This window comes from Trachemys scripta, chromosome 1, assembly GCF_013100865.1.
Source record: "Trachemys scripta elegans isolate TJP31775 chromosome 1, CAS_Tse_1.0, whole genome shotgun sequence".
NCBI classification, from domain to species: Eukaryota; Metazoa; Chordata; order Testudines; family Emydidae; genus Trachemys; species Trachemys scripta.
The window spans coordinates 109556537-109575246 of record NC_048298.1 but is presented as its reverse complement, the minus strand read 5'-3'; the positions used below and the strand labels follow the sequence as shown (position 1 = coordinate 109575246).

Here is an 18710-nt window from a genome sequence, read left to right as displayed (position 1 = left end):
AACAAGATACTATCGGCGCTTATGAACCTGCCATTTGAACCTTTTGGCTTCCTGTTCCTCTTATACTTATTGATGGAGGTGGCATTCCTAACAGCTACCTCTTCGGCCAAGAGAGTGGGTGAACATGGGGCCCTGGTGATGGACCCACCTTATACTGTCTTTCACAGAGACAAAGTATCCCTGAGATTGCATCCCAAGTTTGTCCTCATGATTCCTCCCAGAAGGTTCACCTTCCTGTATTTTATCTGAGACCTTACAATAATTAGGAGGACCGGAGACCCTAGATGTACACAGAGATCTGGCCTTCTACCTGGACAGGCCAAGGCCCGTTAGAAGATCTCTGAGGTTATTCGTCTCCTTTGCTGAGAGGATGAAAGGAGAGGCAGTATTTTCCCAAAGACACTCTGAATGGATTTCCAACTGCATCCTCTTCTGCTATGAGCTGGCAGAACCCCTCCTCCTTAGTCTGTCAAGGCTCATTCTACCAGAGCTCAAGCTGCCTTAATGGCTTCCCTGCATGGAATCGCACTTTTTGAGACCTACAGAGCGACAACCTGGGGTTCCATTCACATGGTTACCCAGCACTGTGTCCTTGTGCAAGCCTCCGCTGTGGATGCTTCCTTTGGTTCAGTGATCTTGTGAACTGTGGTGCAGAGCACCTCCTCAATAATCACTGCTCGGGAGTCACCCACAGTGAATATCCACAGGAACCAGCTCTTGAAGAAAAGACGGTTACCATATAGTCACTGGAGTTCTTCAAGCTGTATGGTCCTTATGGGTATTCGCATCCTGCTCCCCTCCCGCTCTGCTCCGATCCTCTTCGGATTCGCGGTAGAGTAGGAACAGGAGAGGCGGTCAATCCACACTGTCCCTTGTGCTCCCAGATGAGGGCATGAGGAACTGAAGGACACAGACCTCAACTGACAGACACAGCTATTGAAAAATTTCCAGATCCAAGCACAGGAAGCGCATGCAAACTCCCAGCAAATACCAATATGGGCCAGCACTTGAAGAACTCCAGTTACTATAAGATAAGTAACTTAACCTTCCTTTCTTCACTTTACAAAACTAAAAGTACCTAATGTATTCTGCTGAAATGGACAAAATGCTACAGTTTATAATAGTTCCTGCAGAATTTTGGCCCATTGCGCCTACAATACTGTAGAACTCTTTTGTAACAGTAACCACTTGAATTGCATGCATTGTGGCTATTTAGATCATTTTCCTTGCACACTTGCCATGGATGTTGTTGGCAGTCTTGTTACTGGCCAAACAGATCAAGTAACGTATGAGAAGTTGACTTTGAATCTATTGGGCAAAGTCTTTTTCAGTCTTGTAACACAGAGAGCCTTACAATGATCTTGCTAGTATACTGTTATACTTTGTCCTAGTTCCATTAAACCCCATTTGTCTAAAAGCTTTTGGTAGATTGTGGCTGTTCGGGTTCCCTTTAAGTGAAACGATGTGTACAATAGGCTTAGATCTTACTACTGCAAGTGTTTTCCAGATGCAATCGGGGCACCATAATGGTCCTGAAAAGATGCTAACACCACCTGTTAGGGTATCAACTGTGTAGCCTTCCAAGCCAGGGATGTGAGAAATGGTTTGTATAGGAAGTGAGAGGTGATTCCTATGCTCACTTTTTTTTAAATATCTGTGTATGTAGATGCACCTAATACATTATTAACTGAGGGTTTATCCACAGGGATAGGCTGGCGTGCACAGGTCCACCCGAAAACACACCCGGTGTCAGAGTACGAATTTGAAGTGGTCATTGGAGGAGATGGCAGGAGGAACACTTTAGAAGGTAATGGCTCCTGATGCGTCCACAATGGAGAGCTTTCCACAACACAAACTTAGCAGTGGAATTGTCTCTATTTTAAATGGTCATAGCAGAGCTGAACAAAAAAAAATTTCTGTATGAGCTGCACTCCAATCTCTTTCCAAATATTCAGCATTTAAAAAGTCTGTAAAGATGTGACAGAGGAGACACAAGCTCCCCTTCAGCCCTCAGGAATCCAGTTGGCCAGTTGTATCACCACTTCCTCTTCCATTCTCTTCATCTTCCTCTACAAGCAAAGCAGCAGGTGTATTGGGCTTGATTACTTTCTGATTCTCTACATTTTCTAGATTTTTTTTTTTATGTGGACTAATCTTCCACTTGCAGCACCTCCTGCTTCTGAGATAAGGTGGGGAATTATTAGGCATATCAATGGGATGGTTGGGAATGATATTTTAAATCATTGCTGTAAGAGCCATTGCACTGTGTGGGATAGAGGTGAGTCATTTCAATATAGTCAGACATTTTCTTTTTTCTTCAAAGATCCAAGTTTTATTTTCCTGGTGAAGCAATTTGCAAGAGAGGATTTTGTTGCTTCCCCTGTAAAGAAGAGTGTCTGTAATATCTGACCCCTTCCTTCATATATTTAGGGGCCCGCTTTGTAGCAGGCTGAGTGAGTCTTCTCTGAACTTGAGCTGTATTTCATGATCTCTGCTCTATCCTGTCCCTAGGGTTTCGTCGGAAGGAGTTCCGTGGTAAGCTGGCAATTGCTATCACAGCAAACTTCATCAATCGCAACACCACAGCCGAAGCCAAAGTGGAGGAGATCAGTGGCGTGGCCTTCATATTTAACCAGAAGTTCTTCCAGGATCTGCGAGAAGCCACAGGTTTGTGAACAATGACCAAGTATCTAGAGGTGAAGGAGTTTATCTAATTACCAGTTTTTTTACACCAGTTGTCTCCTTAAACTGCTTTTTTTCACCAATGAATGAGTGAGTATCGTGGCCCTTGATCCAAGAAGTACATCACTATTGTCTGTCCTTCCTGTCTGATTGTCTCCCACTTTCTCAACTGATTTGTTCCAGCTTGTTCTTCAGCTGCTTGTCATTGTAGCTTGTAACTGGAGGGCTGTGCTTTTTAACTTTTGGACAAGTGATAAGCCGTCCGAGCATTCCATGGAGAAACTAGGATGCCATGTTTTCCCTGTCTCCCCCACTCCTCTGAAGTCAAGCTTGGAATGTCAAAACAAGGTCAGGGCCGCTAGGGAGGGAGAGAGATGTCTCTGTGTAGCTAAAGGTTCAGTTTTTGAAACCCCTTGAAAGCATGTGAATCAAATGCTCAGTGCAGCCATATAATAGTTCTCTCTGTTGTAAGGGTTACCAGCCGATGTAATTTCAGTCTGGTGTATACTCCTTGTAGGTTGGAGCTTTCCAAGGCTTTGGGGGATTTTGGCAGGGCCCTCCATTACATTTAGAGGCATAGGTGAGTCTCGTGTGCACTATCAGACATTCTCTGTGCACAGGCCTCACCTTCGCATGAGCCAGGAGGGCTGAGCCAGAGCTCTTCCAAATGATGTTGTGAGCTCTTGTACTACATATAACATACAACCGACTTTGTCTTACTACATCCGTTTCTTCTGTCATAGGTATTGACTTGGAGAACATTGTCTACTACAAAGATGACACTCACTACTTCGTCATGACTGCCAAAAAGCAGAGTTTGCTGGACAAAGGGGTGATACTGCATGTGCGTATTACGTTCTCCCAAACCTCTCCATATTGGATGTATGAGACAATCTGGCCTTGGCACCTTGGGAGAAGAGAGTATATTTTTGAAGGGAATTAAATAAATGAGTGTTTAACATATACCTGGGCATATTGACTTCTCTTCAATGTTTTAAGTGTTTAACATATACCTGGGCATATTGACTTCTCTTCAATGTCTCTCTTAGGACATTGCCTGCCTTAAAAATCCTGCTGGCATGTGACTAGTGCCCTGTTTGAGGAAGCAGATTGAGTCCTTAGAAAAGGATGACATGCTCTGCTCTGCACTCATTCACATCCCCCTTCAGATCTGGGGCTTCTAGACATAGCAAGTTTAAATGTTCTGCAAGGCCCATAGACTCCTTCAGTGACTCTGCTTCGTTTGGTGGAGGTGAAAGAACTGGGAGTGTGTGAAGAGATCTTGTGATCAGGGCCGGCTCCAGGCACCAGCACAGCAAGCAGGTGCTTGGGGCAGCCAAGGGGAAGGAGCGGCACGTTGGGCTGTTCGGCAGCAATTTGGCGGCGGGTCCCTCTCGGAGGGAAGCACCTGTTGCCGAATTCCCGCCGAAGAAGAAAGCGGCGTGGTGGAGCTGCCACCAAAGTGCCACCGATCGCCATTGCGATCGCGGCTTTTTTTCCCTTCCCCCCCCCCGCCAAAAACCCTGGAGCTGGTCCTGCTTGTGATAGAGCTTTACCTATTACTTGTATTGACAGAGATCAGTTTAATGTTGGCTTTGGTCCTAAAGAAATAAGTAGGACTCTAGATCTTGCATCTTTTGTCTGAAAACAGAGCATGGAGGGAAGTGCACAGGAGTTTAAATTAACTACCATATACACCAATGGGCTAACACTTCATTTACACTTGATTTGTCAACAGCTGGACTGCACTATTTAGTCTGTTCTGACAATATACAGAGCCAGGCTGTACCTTAGAACTGCCTCCTATGGTTATGGCAAGACAGCTGCATGTTAATCACCAAGAATTTAACATTCTCCAATAAGTTGTTTTACTAACTGGCCTGCTAGTGGTTTGGGACCGTTATGCAATCTCTCACATGGGGTATGTCAATCTGACTTGGAGAAACATGATTTGAAATAATATATTAGGGGAATCCTGGATATCAGATTTCAAACATTAGTCCAAATAAACATGTACAAATATTGTATGTTAATTGCTTTGCTCAGATGCCCTAAGCTGGCGCACACTAAGCTTGTTTTAATCAAGACCTAAACCCAGACATGCTTCCCTTATAGTGAAGTTCACAGGACTTCAGCTGGATGCTTTCACTGCGGGCATGTCTACCCAGTGAGGTAACGCGTACTACGGGCTGGGGACTGGGAGCAGGGGTGATTTCTAAAGCGACTAACATGTAATGCAGTAACTGGCCCACAAAGACCTGCTGGTGTGCACTAAAAGTTCCCTAGTGCACTTTAACATAGTACTGTGTCAAACAGCGCTATGTTGAAGTGCGTTAGGGAACTTTTAATGTGCACCAGCTGGATCTACACAGACCAGTTAGTGCGTGACACAATGTGATTTAGAAATCACTCCTCTGTAGTCTGCATTGCTTCTCTGTGTAGACAAGCTCTTAATCTTCACTTCAGCTTTCTATGTTGGTGTGATTTAGGTTTTTATAGCTAAGCTCTGAAGTTCACTCCCTATAAAGATGGAATAGAAAGGATGTTTAAGTACTCAGAGTAAAAAAATTAATTTAACAGGTGACGTAATCATGAAGCTTCTTCAGAAACAATCATCAAAAGGCTGTAGTTATACAACTTTATGAAGCTGTAGCGTCTGTTGTTGACTGTATCCTTTTGGAAGTGACCCTACATATTATTCATGGCCAAGATACTGTTGCCAGCTTTAGCATATATGCTTTCCATTTGTAGTGTGCATGCTAAGCACCCCCACTACCACTGCGTTTACTGGCACTGCCCACTTTTATACTTTTCACACCTCTGGAGTGACCATATTGCCTGTTGGCATGCTCAGAAATGCCAGCAGGGTTGTCAAGGCTCTTTGCAAGAAGAAGAGATAGAAACATTGTTTTCTCTTAGAGGCCTAGACACTAGTGATCATGAAATAATTTAGGGAAAGGTCCTAAATCGCTGGACTCAGAGGAGTCTCAGAACCTACAGTTGTAGATTGTCTGCAGATACTAAACTTAAAATTCCCTCTCCCAACGTGGCTGTTCTACTCTGACTCTTCTCTCATTTGGTAGGACTACGCGGACACAGAGCTGTTACTCTCACGGGAGAATGTGGACCAGGAGGCTTTGCTCAACTATGCCAGGGAAGCAGCTGACTTTTCTACCAATCAACAGCTGCCATCACTGGACTTTGCCATCAATCACTATGGGCAACCTGATGTGGCCATGTTTGACTTCACATGTATGTACGCATCAGAGAATGCAGCGATGGTGCGAGAGCAGAATGGTCACCAGTTGCTCGTGGCACTGGTTGGGGACAGTCTGTTAGAGGTAGGTGTTAAACAGCTCACTCACTGTGTGAGCCATGAATGGAGGTGATTGCCATTGCCCCTATTGCCATTGAAATGAATGCAACTTTCCCTTTGTGCTATGAGCGTTTTATCATGAGGAAGGCAACTGCTGTTTTATATAATAGAGTGGGAGGAGCAGGGGGAAGGAATGGTGGGAAAACAGTGAGTATTCAGCATAGCAGTGACCTTCTATGCAGAGACCTGCTGAAATTGCATCTGTTCTACCTGCTCATTGTTGTGGCTGCTAGAATCCCTGAGGACACTATGCTAGGATAGTTAATAATTAGCATACTGTAGTTAGTTTGAAATATGTTTTTTAAGAGAAGCTCTTAGCAGCTCCAGGCTATGAGTCATTGTAGGGAATAATGAAACACTAGCTGTGGATTAGCTCACAGCCAGTTCACCATGCATTTGGCCTCCACTAGCCCAGAGGGAACCAGTGCCTCCAGCTAATCTCTGAGTTATAATATCCTAGTAGGCTACCCTCTAAATATGTTCTTGGTACCATTTTTAATTTCCTTTCCCAAATGACCTTTTCTTTCCCCTCTTTTTTTGTGTGTGTATGTGTGTGTGTGTGACCTATTACATCTAGCCATTCTGGCCGATGGGAACTGGAATAGCCAGGGGCTTTCTGGCTGCCATGGATTCTGCTTGGATGGTACGAAGCTGGTCTCAGGGAACTAGCCCTTTGGAGGTCCTCGCAGAGAGGTAATGGAGGGTTATTGTGGGGAAATGAGTCTAGTTGTGAATTCTGATCTGAATACAGAATGATTTGGGGGCAGAGGTAGGTGGAAAAGTAATTGTGCTCAGAAGGCTCACTCTTCTGACCATCCACTCCGATTCCTTGTCCTGTTACAGATGTGCACCCAGAGTGGGGTGGAGGGAGCAAACCTTGTGTCTTTAGTGTTCCTGGAGGCTGCCCATTGGAGTGGTTTGATTAAGGGAAAGATTTCCCAAGAAGGTGAGGGAACTGGCCAGAAGCACCACCATGTGAAGGTCGCGATCACACACACATGCACACTGGTGCTCGGCTGTAACTTGCTGCTCTGAGCACCACAGGTCCAGTGGAATCTATTCAGAGAGGAACAGAATAGCAACCAAAGTGTGTTGCTACTCTCTATTGGTTAAAAGCAGATTAGAGAAAAAAGAATATTTTCCTGGTGGTTGTTGGGATTTTATTAGGTGGAAAAAGTGAGTCAGATCAGTGCTCTGAGCCTTAACTATACAGTCTAGGTGAGGAAAAGCTTAGATGCCAAGGGGATAGATGCCTTTGAAAAAGCTGGGAGACAGAAATACATGCTAATTCCAATTATCTTGTAAATATTTTTTCTGGTTTTTTTTGTTTTTGTTTTTAATTTGGAGATAATGGTCTATATTTAATTCCATACTCCGGCCTCTACATTCACTATCCTATTTTCACGCTGAATCTACTGCTTGCGCATTCTCTCTTTTTTGTTTGTTTGTGTTTTGTTCCAGGTGACATAGCAGCGTAGGAATTACCTTTTCAGATCAAACCAGAGGTCCATCCAGGGTGGAATGATTTAAATCACTGGGTTTTCTTTATTTATATATATATTAAAAAAAAAAAACCTAACAAAACTCTAAAACTCATTGATTTAAATCAAGCAGAGGCATTGTAACACTAATTTGAAAACTTGTGCAATTGCTAGGTTAGATTAAAATTTATAATGAACTAAATTATAAATGCTGGGGGTTTTAAATGTCACTATAGCATTTTTAAAATTCCACTGCTGGTTGGGTATCTTATTTAAATTTTTTTAAAAACTGCTATATTGAGGTACATTACTTAAAGAGGTACAAAACTTTATGCACGTGTTCTTGAAATTAATGATGCGAATAAGTCCTTGTAGTATCAGAGGCCAAAATTGTATTTTTATAAAAAAAAAATGTTTAGTGTCATTAAAGTTTCTTCAAAAATTGGTTTTGACAATGAAAACTTCTCTAGATTTTCAAAACAAAATTATTTTGAACTTTTTTTAATACACACAGGACATAACTTTAGGGTCCTAATATAGGAGTTCAGCTTGGTCAAACCATTTCAGCTTCCTTGACGTGTGGAAGTTTGGTATTTCAGAAGGCGGTGGTGTTTGTGCATATAGCTTATCAATTTTGTACTTGAGTTTGTGCTGTTCTCCTAATAAGGATGTTAATGAGGCCCTGAACTTGTCTTCATCATAGATGAGTGTTTTAAGAATGAAATTTAGTAGAAAAACCTCTGTTAAATCTGAATTTCTACTAACAATTACACCTCTTCCCTGATATAGCGCTGTCCTCGGGAGCCAAAAAAATCCTACCACGTTGTAGGTGAAACCGCAGCCCCCCCCCCCCCCCCCCCCCCGGCACTGCTTTACCGCATTATATCAGAATTTGTGTTATATCGGGCCGCGTTATATCGGGGTAGAGGTGTAATAGGAAATTAATTAGTTTCTTAATTAAAGAAATAGGTGCAAAATATCCACTTTAACAATTTGACTATAAAATGGAAAGAAATTTCCAAACTAGCAACATGTGTATTAACTCATGAATTTTGTCTGTTCTGGGTCCCTCTAATTTAGTGTTGTCTCTGACATTGGCCAGAACCAGGTACAAGAAATCCTGGATCATTATAGAATAGAGGTCGTGGCCCATCAGGGTAATCCGCTGCGGACCGCGAGACGTTTTGTTTATGTTGACTGTCCAAAGGCATGGCCCCCTCGCAGCTCCCAGTGGCTGCGGTTCACAGTTCCCAGCCAATGGGAGCCGCAGGAAGCGGTTGCCAGCACGTCTCGGCGGCCCGCACCACTTCCCGCAGCTCCCATTGGCCGGGAACAGCCAACTGCGGCCACTGGGAGCTGCAGGGGGCCATGCCTGCGGATAGTCAACGTAAACAAAATGTCTCGCGGCCCACCAGCGGATTACCCTGATGGGCTGCGTGCCGAAGGTTGCCGACCCTTGTTATAGAATATCATATCCACAGGACAAGCTTCTTTCTAACTCCTGCCAGTTAGAGGTTGGCTTATGCCATCTTTCACATGGGTTTATATTCTTAATATTTTTATCCTGCCTGATATAATTGTGGAAGCTCTCATGATCCATATTAAATATTTAATACTTTTTTATTACAATTAATCTCTTGACATCAATACCACCTTGTATCAGTGAGTTTCACAGGTTAATTATGCACTGAGGAAAAACGTATTTCATTTTCAGTTTTAATTTTGCTTGCTTTTAGTTGATTCTGTCATCTTGTTCTTTCTTACAAGAGATTAAATAGGAGCATATGATTTATCTTGTCCATATTATTTATTATTTTGTATACCTTTGTCATGTCTCCTCTCTATCTATCATGTCCCAATCATTTCCAGCACTTATATGGAATTCTCTCCTTGCATTTACTAATTTTTTTTGTCTGTTTCTGGACTACTTATTTCTATTGTCTCTTTTGAGATGGGGTGACCAGAGCTGAAAACAGAATTCCAGGCGAGGGCATACTATTGATTTATATAATGGCAGTATATTTTCAGTATTATCTGTCTCATTCTATTATTCCCACTTCCCTGATTCCTGCTGAATTAAAATATAAACAGCTTAGATGCTTAAGTACTGGATTTTGTTTCTTATCTGAAGGGGTAGGTTTGTGAATTTGAGTGCTCTAACCCTCTGAGTTCATGAGGGTCTTGACTTTGAAGGTGGTGGTGGTGATGTATCTCTTTCTCTTACTTGCTGATCTGAAGTTAGTATTTTTCCCTCAGGGAAAGCATTTACAGGCTGCTGCCTCAGACCACCCCTGAGAATGTGAGTAAAAACTTCAGCCAATACAGCATCGATCCTGTCACCCGGTATCCCAATATCAACGTCAACTTCCTGCGGCCAAACCAGGTAACTGGGCTGGCAATACCTTCGACCACATGTGATCTGTGTCCTCTTCATGTAGCCATTAGTCTGTATCAGAGGTTCTCAACTGGGAGTGGGGGGACAGAACAGCGAGCCATAAACAAATACCAGGTTGCAATGCCACTCACTCATATTTGGCCCCCCCACCGCTTTGGCACAATGGAGGGGTAGGTGGGCCAAACTTGAGCAAGTGGCATTGCCATGGCCGGAAGGGGGTAGTGTGTGGTGGGGAGAGGGCCCACTTGTGCACAGATGCACACATTGTGCTGTGGCGAGCTCCTCTGAACAGTGAGAGCCAGCAGGCCAGAGCAGGAAGCTGGGCCCAGGCCTGTATGACAGAAGCTACTGTCTAGGGTGAGTGTGGGGTGGGCTCGCTCTCCAATACCCTCCACTCCCCTCCTCTACACTGAACCAGGATAGAGCCAGGCTCTGCCCTGTGGGACAGGAGCCACCATTGCTTGCATCTCAGTGCCCTCTATGCTTCCTATGCTCATAGTGCCAGGCAGCACCCTGCCCTGCACTCATGTTCTGTATGCTGTGTGCATGCATAGTGCCAGGGCACCCTACCCTTCCCCGCTCTCCAGTGCCAGGCACTGGTTCCTGCCTGCATTCCAGGTGAGTGCTGGGTTGGCTTGTGCTCAACCCCCAGTCCCAGTCCCTGGGACAAGAGCAACTGCTGCCCAAGTCGGGTGAAGGGTGGGCACACTCTCAAACCAATCTGGCTAGGTCGCAGAATCCTTCTCCCTATTTTAAAGGGGACGGGGGCAGAGAAAGAATCCAAGTTTTAAAAAAATGTTAAAGGGGGATTTGATTCAAAAAGGGTTGAGAACCTCATGCCTATATGAGTATTTAGGGAATTGACAGTGGCCAAAACCAGAAATATCCATCATGCTTAAACCACTGTACTGTACCCACTTCCCTTGTGACTAGATATTGTAGAAGTCTCTAAACTCTGTTCACAATCATGTCAGTTGTAGCTCTGAACTTCTCTGGATTTTGGCAGTTTCAGTCATGCTGACGATATATTTTTTGTATTTCCTTTATAATAACTTTCAGTGGCTGCACATTGGTGCCTATACTGAGATGGAGGCTAAGAGCTGTTCCTTGGGGTTCTCTGGCTTTTGGGAATTGTCTACTGTGCGAATGTGTCATAAAATAACCTTTTATATAATCATCCCCTTGTTGTCTGAAGGGGGCCATGTTCCTTGTGTGTACATGTGGCTTGTTTTTAGAAAGGGAATTTAGTGTGCAAGGGCAGTAGCTCTGGCCTGAGGAGACTTCTCCTGCCATATTGGCTTTTGATGAGAGAGACTAGTCTTTTTGACCATTTTTAACCCTTTGCATTCTTACAGGTGCGCCACTTGTATGATACAGGAGACCTGAAAGACATTCATCTGGAAATAGAGAACTTGGTGAACTCCAGGACACCAAAGCTGACGCGGAATGGTGGGTCCCACCTATTGTTTCACTTTGTTGTTCTCTTCCAGAGCTAGGTCAGTGTGTCAGATGTACAGAGAGGTCCCCTTCTGTTTCGAAAAGTGTCTAATTCTTGGCTCAGAAGCTTGACTTTTCAAACACAATTAAACTTTCAAACATAATTAAAATGTAAACATGTTAGCTTTACCTCAATTTCCCTTATTACAGTGTGCTTCCAGATTTCTAAACATTTGTTTCCGAAAGGGTTTTTGGTCACCTTCTGGATCCTGTAGTGGAGTCCTTATTTCAAGTGTGAAAAACCAGCCTCTACTTGATTTGACAGTGAAGCCAAAAACTCTAATTACAGATGAAAATAATAACGGAAAAGTAGAAAATGAATGGGAAAAAGAGAATTCTTTTTGTAGATTCCCCTCCACACTCAAGCTTTTTCCTTTTTGAAATCTTCTCTTAGTTCGACTAAATAAAGCAATTACTTTACTTGCATTTTCCTCATAATTTAGCAGCTCTACTTTTCGTAAGGACATCACTGCATTATGGAGTCTAAATACTGAGCCAGTGCATGGCATGTGTTCTAGGAATTAAATGCCTTATGCTAAGAACTGGAATAGTTGTCTGGTCAAACCATAACCCAAGGGGTTTGTTGAACCTTTTCCAGCCATATAATTTGGATGTCTGAGTGGTGTTTTGGTGTCTCCTGGAATAGTGTTTTATTCAAGTCTGCCTGTTTTGTTACTGTACCTTCTTCCCACTGGTGTACAGTTGCGTAGGGTCTTCTTATTTGTTCTTTGACCTGCAACGATGCCACCCTGGGCTATAATCTTGTCACATCTCATAGCTAAACAAGATCTGGACGGTCAGTGATTTGATGGAAGACCTTCAAAGTAAATGCAACTGTTGCAGAAAGATGTTGACAATTCTTCTATCTGAAACAATATAGCAGGGGATTAGGGAGCACCAAGCTAGGAGGAATGTCATCTTTTGGATCTGACTTAAATCAAGATCTTGACCACTTTTGGTCATTTAAAATTTCCTGGGATGTTCACAAGAGCCAGGGTGATCTGTCCAAATTACAGGTTGGGTAATTACTTTTTAGCAAACTAAAATTCTCCCTTCAGTGTGAACTATGTATCACATTATTAGTCACTTCCTGCCCCCCCAAAAAACAGTTGTATAGTGTTCCTGATGCAGGAAACATGCTGTTCCACCCCAGAGGTGGCTGCATTTCAATGGGTGAGTGATCTCTATAATATATACTTCCTGAGATGTACTTGGAATTCTCATGAGTGAAAAATGATAAATTACAGCTTACTAAAAATGTCGTTTGTTTCAGAGTCTGTAGCTCGTTCCAGCAAACTGCTTGGTTGGTGCCAAAGGCAGACTGATGGGTATGCTGGTGTGAATGTAACAGATCTTACAATGTCATGGAAGAGTGGCCTAGCCTTGTGTGCTATTATCCACAGATACCGTCCTGACTTGATGTAAGTGATTGATTGCTTAACTAGAACACAGTGACTGGAGAGAATGTTAGTCAGATTTGCAACCAATATATGGGGAGGGATTTGCAAATTGTTTAGAGAATAGTGTTAAAATACAGTACAGTTGTGATATGTGGGGGAAAGGACTGAAGTCAGTTAAATTAGATTCAGTAAAGTCTAGAGCGATTCACCTGAGGGGAAGAGGGTTATAATGTCTTGGTGAGTACCAGGCTACATGTGTCATCATTTTATCTTCTATCTGTCCCAAGTTGTTAGTGACCAAAACTCATTACCGTCTAACAGCTATTCAGTAGCCTATGTGCAATTAGTTAGAAATAGTTGATGGCTTCAGTTTAATTCATAGCACACAAATGTCCACATCATCTTTTATAAATAGCCCCCTCGTTGGTAGCTTCCTCAGATGGCTTTTAAATACTTTTTCAATCCGAGAGGAGGGGTCTCCTGGTCTGAATAGACACAATGTAGGGAAGCTTGCACTACTGTAACCTGTTCTGTGAATAAGTGTGAGAAGCCATTCCACCCAGTAATGTGGGGAGCAATATAAAAAAGTGCATAAATCCTAGAATGGGAAAATGTTGGCAAGGCAGAAGTTCCATAGTGAAGACTCTGGCCTAGTGGATAGAGTGCTGGACTGGGATTCATGAGACCTGGGTTCTGCTCTCAGCTCTGCTACTGGACTGCTGGGTGACTTTGGGCAAGTCACTTCCCCTTGCTCTGCCTCAGTTTCCCCATCTGTAAATAGGGGATTATGATATGGGCCTCCTTTGTAAAGGGCTTGAAGATCTATTCATGAAAAGTGCCATATAAAAGGTAGGTGATATTATTATAATGAAAGTCTAAAATGATTTCAGATTTCCAATGGGACATTATTAAAGATAAATACTGTAATGCAACATGCTGAAGGTGTATTTAAAAGAAGTATCACATGTAAAGCAAGCAAAGTAACTATGTAAATATTCCATTCTGTGGGTCGCTGGTTAGAACTCTATACTCAGTCTGAGGCACCATGTTTAAAAAGCCATACAAATTGGGCAGAAGTGGAAGTACAGCAATGACAATTGTAAAAGTGTAGGAAAATCGCCCTGGAGAGGGAAAGATATGAGATCTGTATACGGATCAATCAAGACAATCGGTGATCTGAGGGACAACTTGATGTGCTTCCAAGTAACGGGAATGAGAGTCTGCCTCTTCAGAAAATACTCCAGGAAAGAGGGAAGTGAAGATGTAATGTTCAAAGCAACAAACCTCTATGAAGAGAAGTTTAGGTTGTCTCTAGAGATAATAAAGCTGGGCAGTGAATGGAAAAAACAATGTGTCTGTTTCACAGCTCATCATTAACAGGCAGAGTAACATAATCACTGTAACACAAAAAGCATGATGCCAGAATTATTGAAAGAAGGGGGGCACTCTGCAGTTTCAGAGTTGCTGCTGGAGAGGACTGTCTCTGAAAGTATTTTTAGAAGACTAGCCCTGCTTATCTCAATGCTTTTTTCTTCTCCCCCTTGTAGAGACTTTGATTCTCTAGATGAACGCAACGTGGAGAAGAATAACCAGCTGGCATTTGACATTGCTGAAAAGGAGTTTGGAATCTCTCCTATCATGACTGGAAAGGAAATGGCATCTGTTGGGGAGCCAGACAAGTTGTCCATGGTGATGTACCTCACACAGTTCTATGAGATGTTCAAGGATTCCATCCCTTCCAGTGGTAAGGGACTCAGAATAAGTGTGTTAGATTTGGTGATGGTGGCAGTATTCATGTTCTTCTGTGCATCATGCCCCTCCCATGGTGTCCACTTCCAGTTCGCATGTGCCTTCGATTGAGGATTTTTGCCAGCTGTGCTCATTTGCTCTAGGCATGCACCCTAGCTATCCTCATGCCTCCCACCAAGAGTGCATAGGGCTGCAACAGACAACGCATTCTCAGTTCTTTCTCAACCACTTTGGTCAGACACGGAGTGTTCGTAGTGCTCATGGTTATCTGCCACTCATGACTAAGGCTGAGAGTCTGTCACCGAAATCACAGATTCCGTGACTTCTGCTGCGGCCGGTGCTGGCTCAGGGGCCAGCAGCAGCAGTTTGGGTGTGTGGGAGGGGGCTCAGGGCTAGGGGCAGGAGAGGTGGGGGGGCACTTACCTCGGGGAGGGGAGCTCCCCATCTCCCACTGGCATGGCCCTGCAGCTCCTCCTAGGTGGAGGGACCAGGGGGCTCTGTGCACTGGCTACAGGCCCCACCACCGCAGCTCCCATTGGCTGCAGTTCCCGGCCAATGGGAGCTGTGCAGCTGGCGCTTGTGGTGGGAGCAGTGTGTGGAGCCCGTTGGCCCCTCTGCTGCCTAGGAGCTGCAGGGACACACGGAACCAGGTAGGGAGCCTGCCAGCTGTGGCCAAGCCTCCCCCGCAGCACCAACGGAGGACCCCAGCCGCACACCGCTGCCTCCCCCATAGCACCCACTGTGCCCCTGGACATCCCCCTGCCCAGAGCACCCACGGCCCCTTGCACAAGTTTTAGTTAAGGGGTATATATTAAAAGTCATGGACAGGTCACAGACCATGAATTTTTGTTTACTGCCCATGACTTGTCCATGACTTTTTTTATTAAAAATACCCGTGACTAAAACGTAGCCTTACTCTTGACTAATCTTTTATTTTTCTAATTATGTTTTTTATTCTTTATTTGGTATTTTATTTCTTTGGGGGATTCCTTTTTCCTGTTTGCTGAGGCTTTAGCCTCCAACCTCCACCCCACCCTCTGTGTAGGGTTATCCCCCGCGCACCCCCTCCCCCCCATTTGAAGAAGACTGTTTGTTTTATTTTGGGGGCATATCTAAGTTTCCAGACTTCAAATGTTGCCTCATTTGCCCGGAGTCCTTCCCAATTAATGACAGCCATTCCTGCTGTACCCACTGCCTCGGGGCGCATGCCTTCAAAGTGCAAAATCTACATGAGTTTTAAGGGCCACTCTGAGAGATAGGGAGATTCAACTTTGTTTTCTTATGATGAAGTACTCCTTTTGTCCAGCTTTGGATCCAGGCCCAGAGACCCCCACCTCATACAGCAGCCTTCAAATAGCCATAGTGCCCCATCAGCCTCAGGGAGACTTGCAAGCAGCACGGAAAAGATTTCCACCAAGTGGAGTCCTAAGTCTCCTCAGAAAGAGTGTACCTTTAAGAGATCCACTGTATCAAAGACTCTGCACCCCTCAAAGGTTTCTGTGGAGGCTTCAAGCAGTCTCAGTACCAAGAGCTCTAAAAATCAGTCCTCAAGCTTGTCTAAATCACATGGTACCTACCGATCTACTGAAGATTTTGGTACCATCAAAACATGACCAAGCTGGTAGAGATTCCAGAGACACTCCACTAAAGAATTAATTTCCTTCTGCAGCATTGACTGCATCTTCGATACCTCAACTGGCAATCCAGCATGTTGGTGCCTTGTGCACCTTCCTTGGTACCGAAGGCCTCCACGTCTGCAGCCCACCAGGTTCCCACACAACTGCACCCAGTATTAGAGAAGTTCAGGTTTTCCAAGGATTTGTTTGTCTCTGATCAACTGGAGTCTCCTTTACTGAGCTTAGTCAGACCCCCAATACCACAACCTCTGCTGTCTCTGGTACTTTGCTATAACTGGTACTGCCTGATTCCCTGGTGCCCATGCTTACAGTGAGACAAATTACTACTCTTTCATCTACTCCTCCATTAGATTATGCAAATGAGAGCTCTTCAGGCTCTTACATTTCTGTTCAGGACTCTTATAATTACCTGCCTAGACCACTGTCTCCTGAACCTGCTCCATCAAGGGATACATCAAGGCTGTAATGATCTCAGCCTGTCAACATCTTCATTGGTATAATCAGGGGAATGCAGGGTCAGCACTGTCAGATTCTGTCCATTCTCCCACAGCAATCGCCACGCAGGAGGAGATGTTTGAGGAGCAAGAAAGGAGAGCTAATGAACAGGCTACCCCACAGACAAATATTTCATCCTCCTCCCTGGATGAAGTTGTTTTGCCCTCTCCATTTATGGTAGATGACTTCAAACAATTTCAGGAGTTGATGAAGAGGGTGGCAGGCACTCTTCAAATCCCATTGGGAGAAGTCCAAGAGACTCAGCATAAGTTGCTGGACATCCTTCACACAACATCTTCAGCACAGAGAGTTAGGACCTTGTTAGAAACTGCCAAGGCCATTTGGCAGATCCACACCACAGCCATGCTAAGAGGGCAGACACAAAGTAGTATGTTACAGCTAGAAGTTCAGAATTTTTTTTTCCCATCCTGCCCCAACTCCTTAGTTATAGATACAGTAAATGAACACAACAGACAATACCATTCCAAGACTACACCACTTGATAAAGACCAAAAGCTCTTAAATCTTTTTGGTCAAAAGACACTTGTTTGTCACTTTGCAATTCAGAATTGCTAATTACCAGGCGATTCTGGCAACATAATCATATTAACTGTTCAAAATTTAATTCTTTCTTGAACACCTCCCACAAGAGCAGAGGGAACAATTTCAAGCTCTCATTGCAGAGGGACAGCTTCTTGCAAGGACAACTTTGCAAACTTCTGCTGATGCTTTTGACACAGCAGCTTGGTCTGTCTCCACAGTTGTAGTCATGCATTGAACCCTTTGGGTACAGTCCTTAGGTTTTCCACATGAAGTCCAGAACACATAAAGGACCTACCCTTCGGTCTCAGATTATTCAGCGAATCCATTGGCTCCTTATATTTGCTGAAGGACGCCAGGGCAACCCTTTGTTCGCTGGGCATGTGTACTCCTGCAAATAAGCAGAGATTTAGTCTCTCTCAAACTCAGAGATCCTGCCCAGCACAGTTTCCCACCTACCATAGAGCCACCTAAAAAATCGAAGCCACCTAAAAAATTCAGAATGCAGAGGGGAAAGTTCTCCATCACTGCACCTGGCTCAACACAGCAGACATCATCTACAAAGTGTTTGTTTCGATGCCTCGGTCAAGAGCCACCTATGCCCCTGTGATCTGGATCTGATGTTGAACCACCCTGCCCACTCCATCCTCCCAATTTTGGGGGATCGTCTGTTCCATTTCTGCAGCTCATGGGAGCAGATTACCTTTGACAGATGGGTCTTGGAGGTTTACATTGGCTACTCGATCTATTTTCACTCCATATCTCCCTACCACCCTCCTTTCCCATCTCTTTTCAGGACCCATCTCACAAGCCGCTCTTAAGACAAAAGGCTGTCTCCCTCCTCCACTTAGGACTCATGGAACCAGTTCCCATTCAGTACAGAGGAAGCGGATTTTACTCCAAGTACTTCCTCATTCCCAAAAAGAAGGGCGAGTGGAGGCCAATTGTAGATCTCAGGATGCTGAATACCTTTGTCAAGGTACAGAAATTCAAGATGGTAACACTTGCACCTATTGTTCCATCCCTGGATCTGGGAGAATATTTTGCAAGCTTGACCTTCAAGATACATACCTTCATGTCACAATGTGTCCCTCTTGCTAGAGATTCCTGTGATTTGCATGCATCAGGACCACTGTCAGTACAGAGGCCTTCACTGCCCGTAGAGAGTTGATAGAAGTTGGTAGTTATGTTGGTAGTTAGTTGCCGCACAGCTTTGCTGATGGGGAGTAATTGTCTTCCTGTACCTGGACAATTGGCTTTTAAAAGGGCATTTCTACATGGAAGTTCAAACAGTGATAAGGAGGGCTATGTCTCTTTCACACACTCAGCCTTTAGCTGAATACTGCAAAGTCCTGTCTTCTACCTCTACAGCAGATAGAGTTTATAGAGGCCACTCTCAATGCCATGGCATCCAGATCCTACTCTCTCAACTGGTGGAAGAATCCAGACAAAGTGTGC

The 18710-nt window shown here is 44.2% G+C and overlaps 1 protein-coding gene across 6 annotated transcripts in view; it reads left to right on the top strand.

The window, feature by feature from the left end:
- MICAL3 (microtubule associated monooxygenase, calponin and LIM domain containing 3) overlaps nt 1–18710 on the top strand; it is a 251990-nt gene that overhangs the window by 111780 nt on the left and 121500 nt on the right. For 5 of the 6 annotated variants that reach the window (XM_034781513.1, XM_034781496.1, XM_034781523.1 and 2 more), the window contains 9 exons: nt 1706–1807; nt 2512–2667; nt 3426–3526; nt 5766–6023; nt 6636–6751; nt 9796–9922; nt 11290–11383; nt 12705–12852; nt 14379–14575. In XM_034781513.1, coding sequence (XP_034637404.1) covers nt 1706–1807; nt 2512–2667; nt 3426–3526; nt 5766–6023; nt 6636–6751; nt 9796–9922; nt 11290–11383; nt 12705–12852; nt 14379–14575 — 1299 coding nt within the window. The other variant, XM_034781505.1, reaches the window with a different exon arrangement.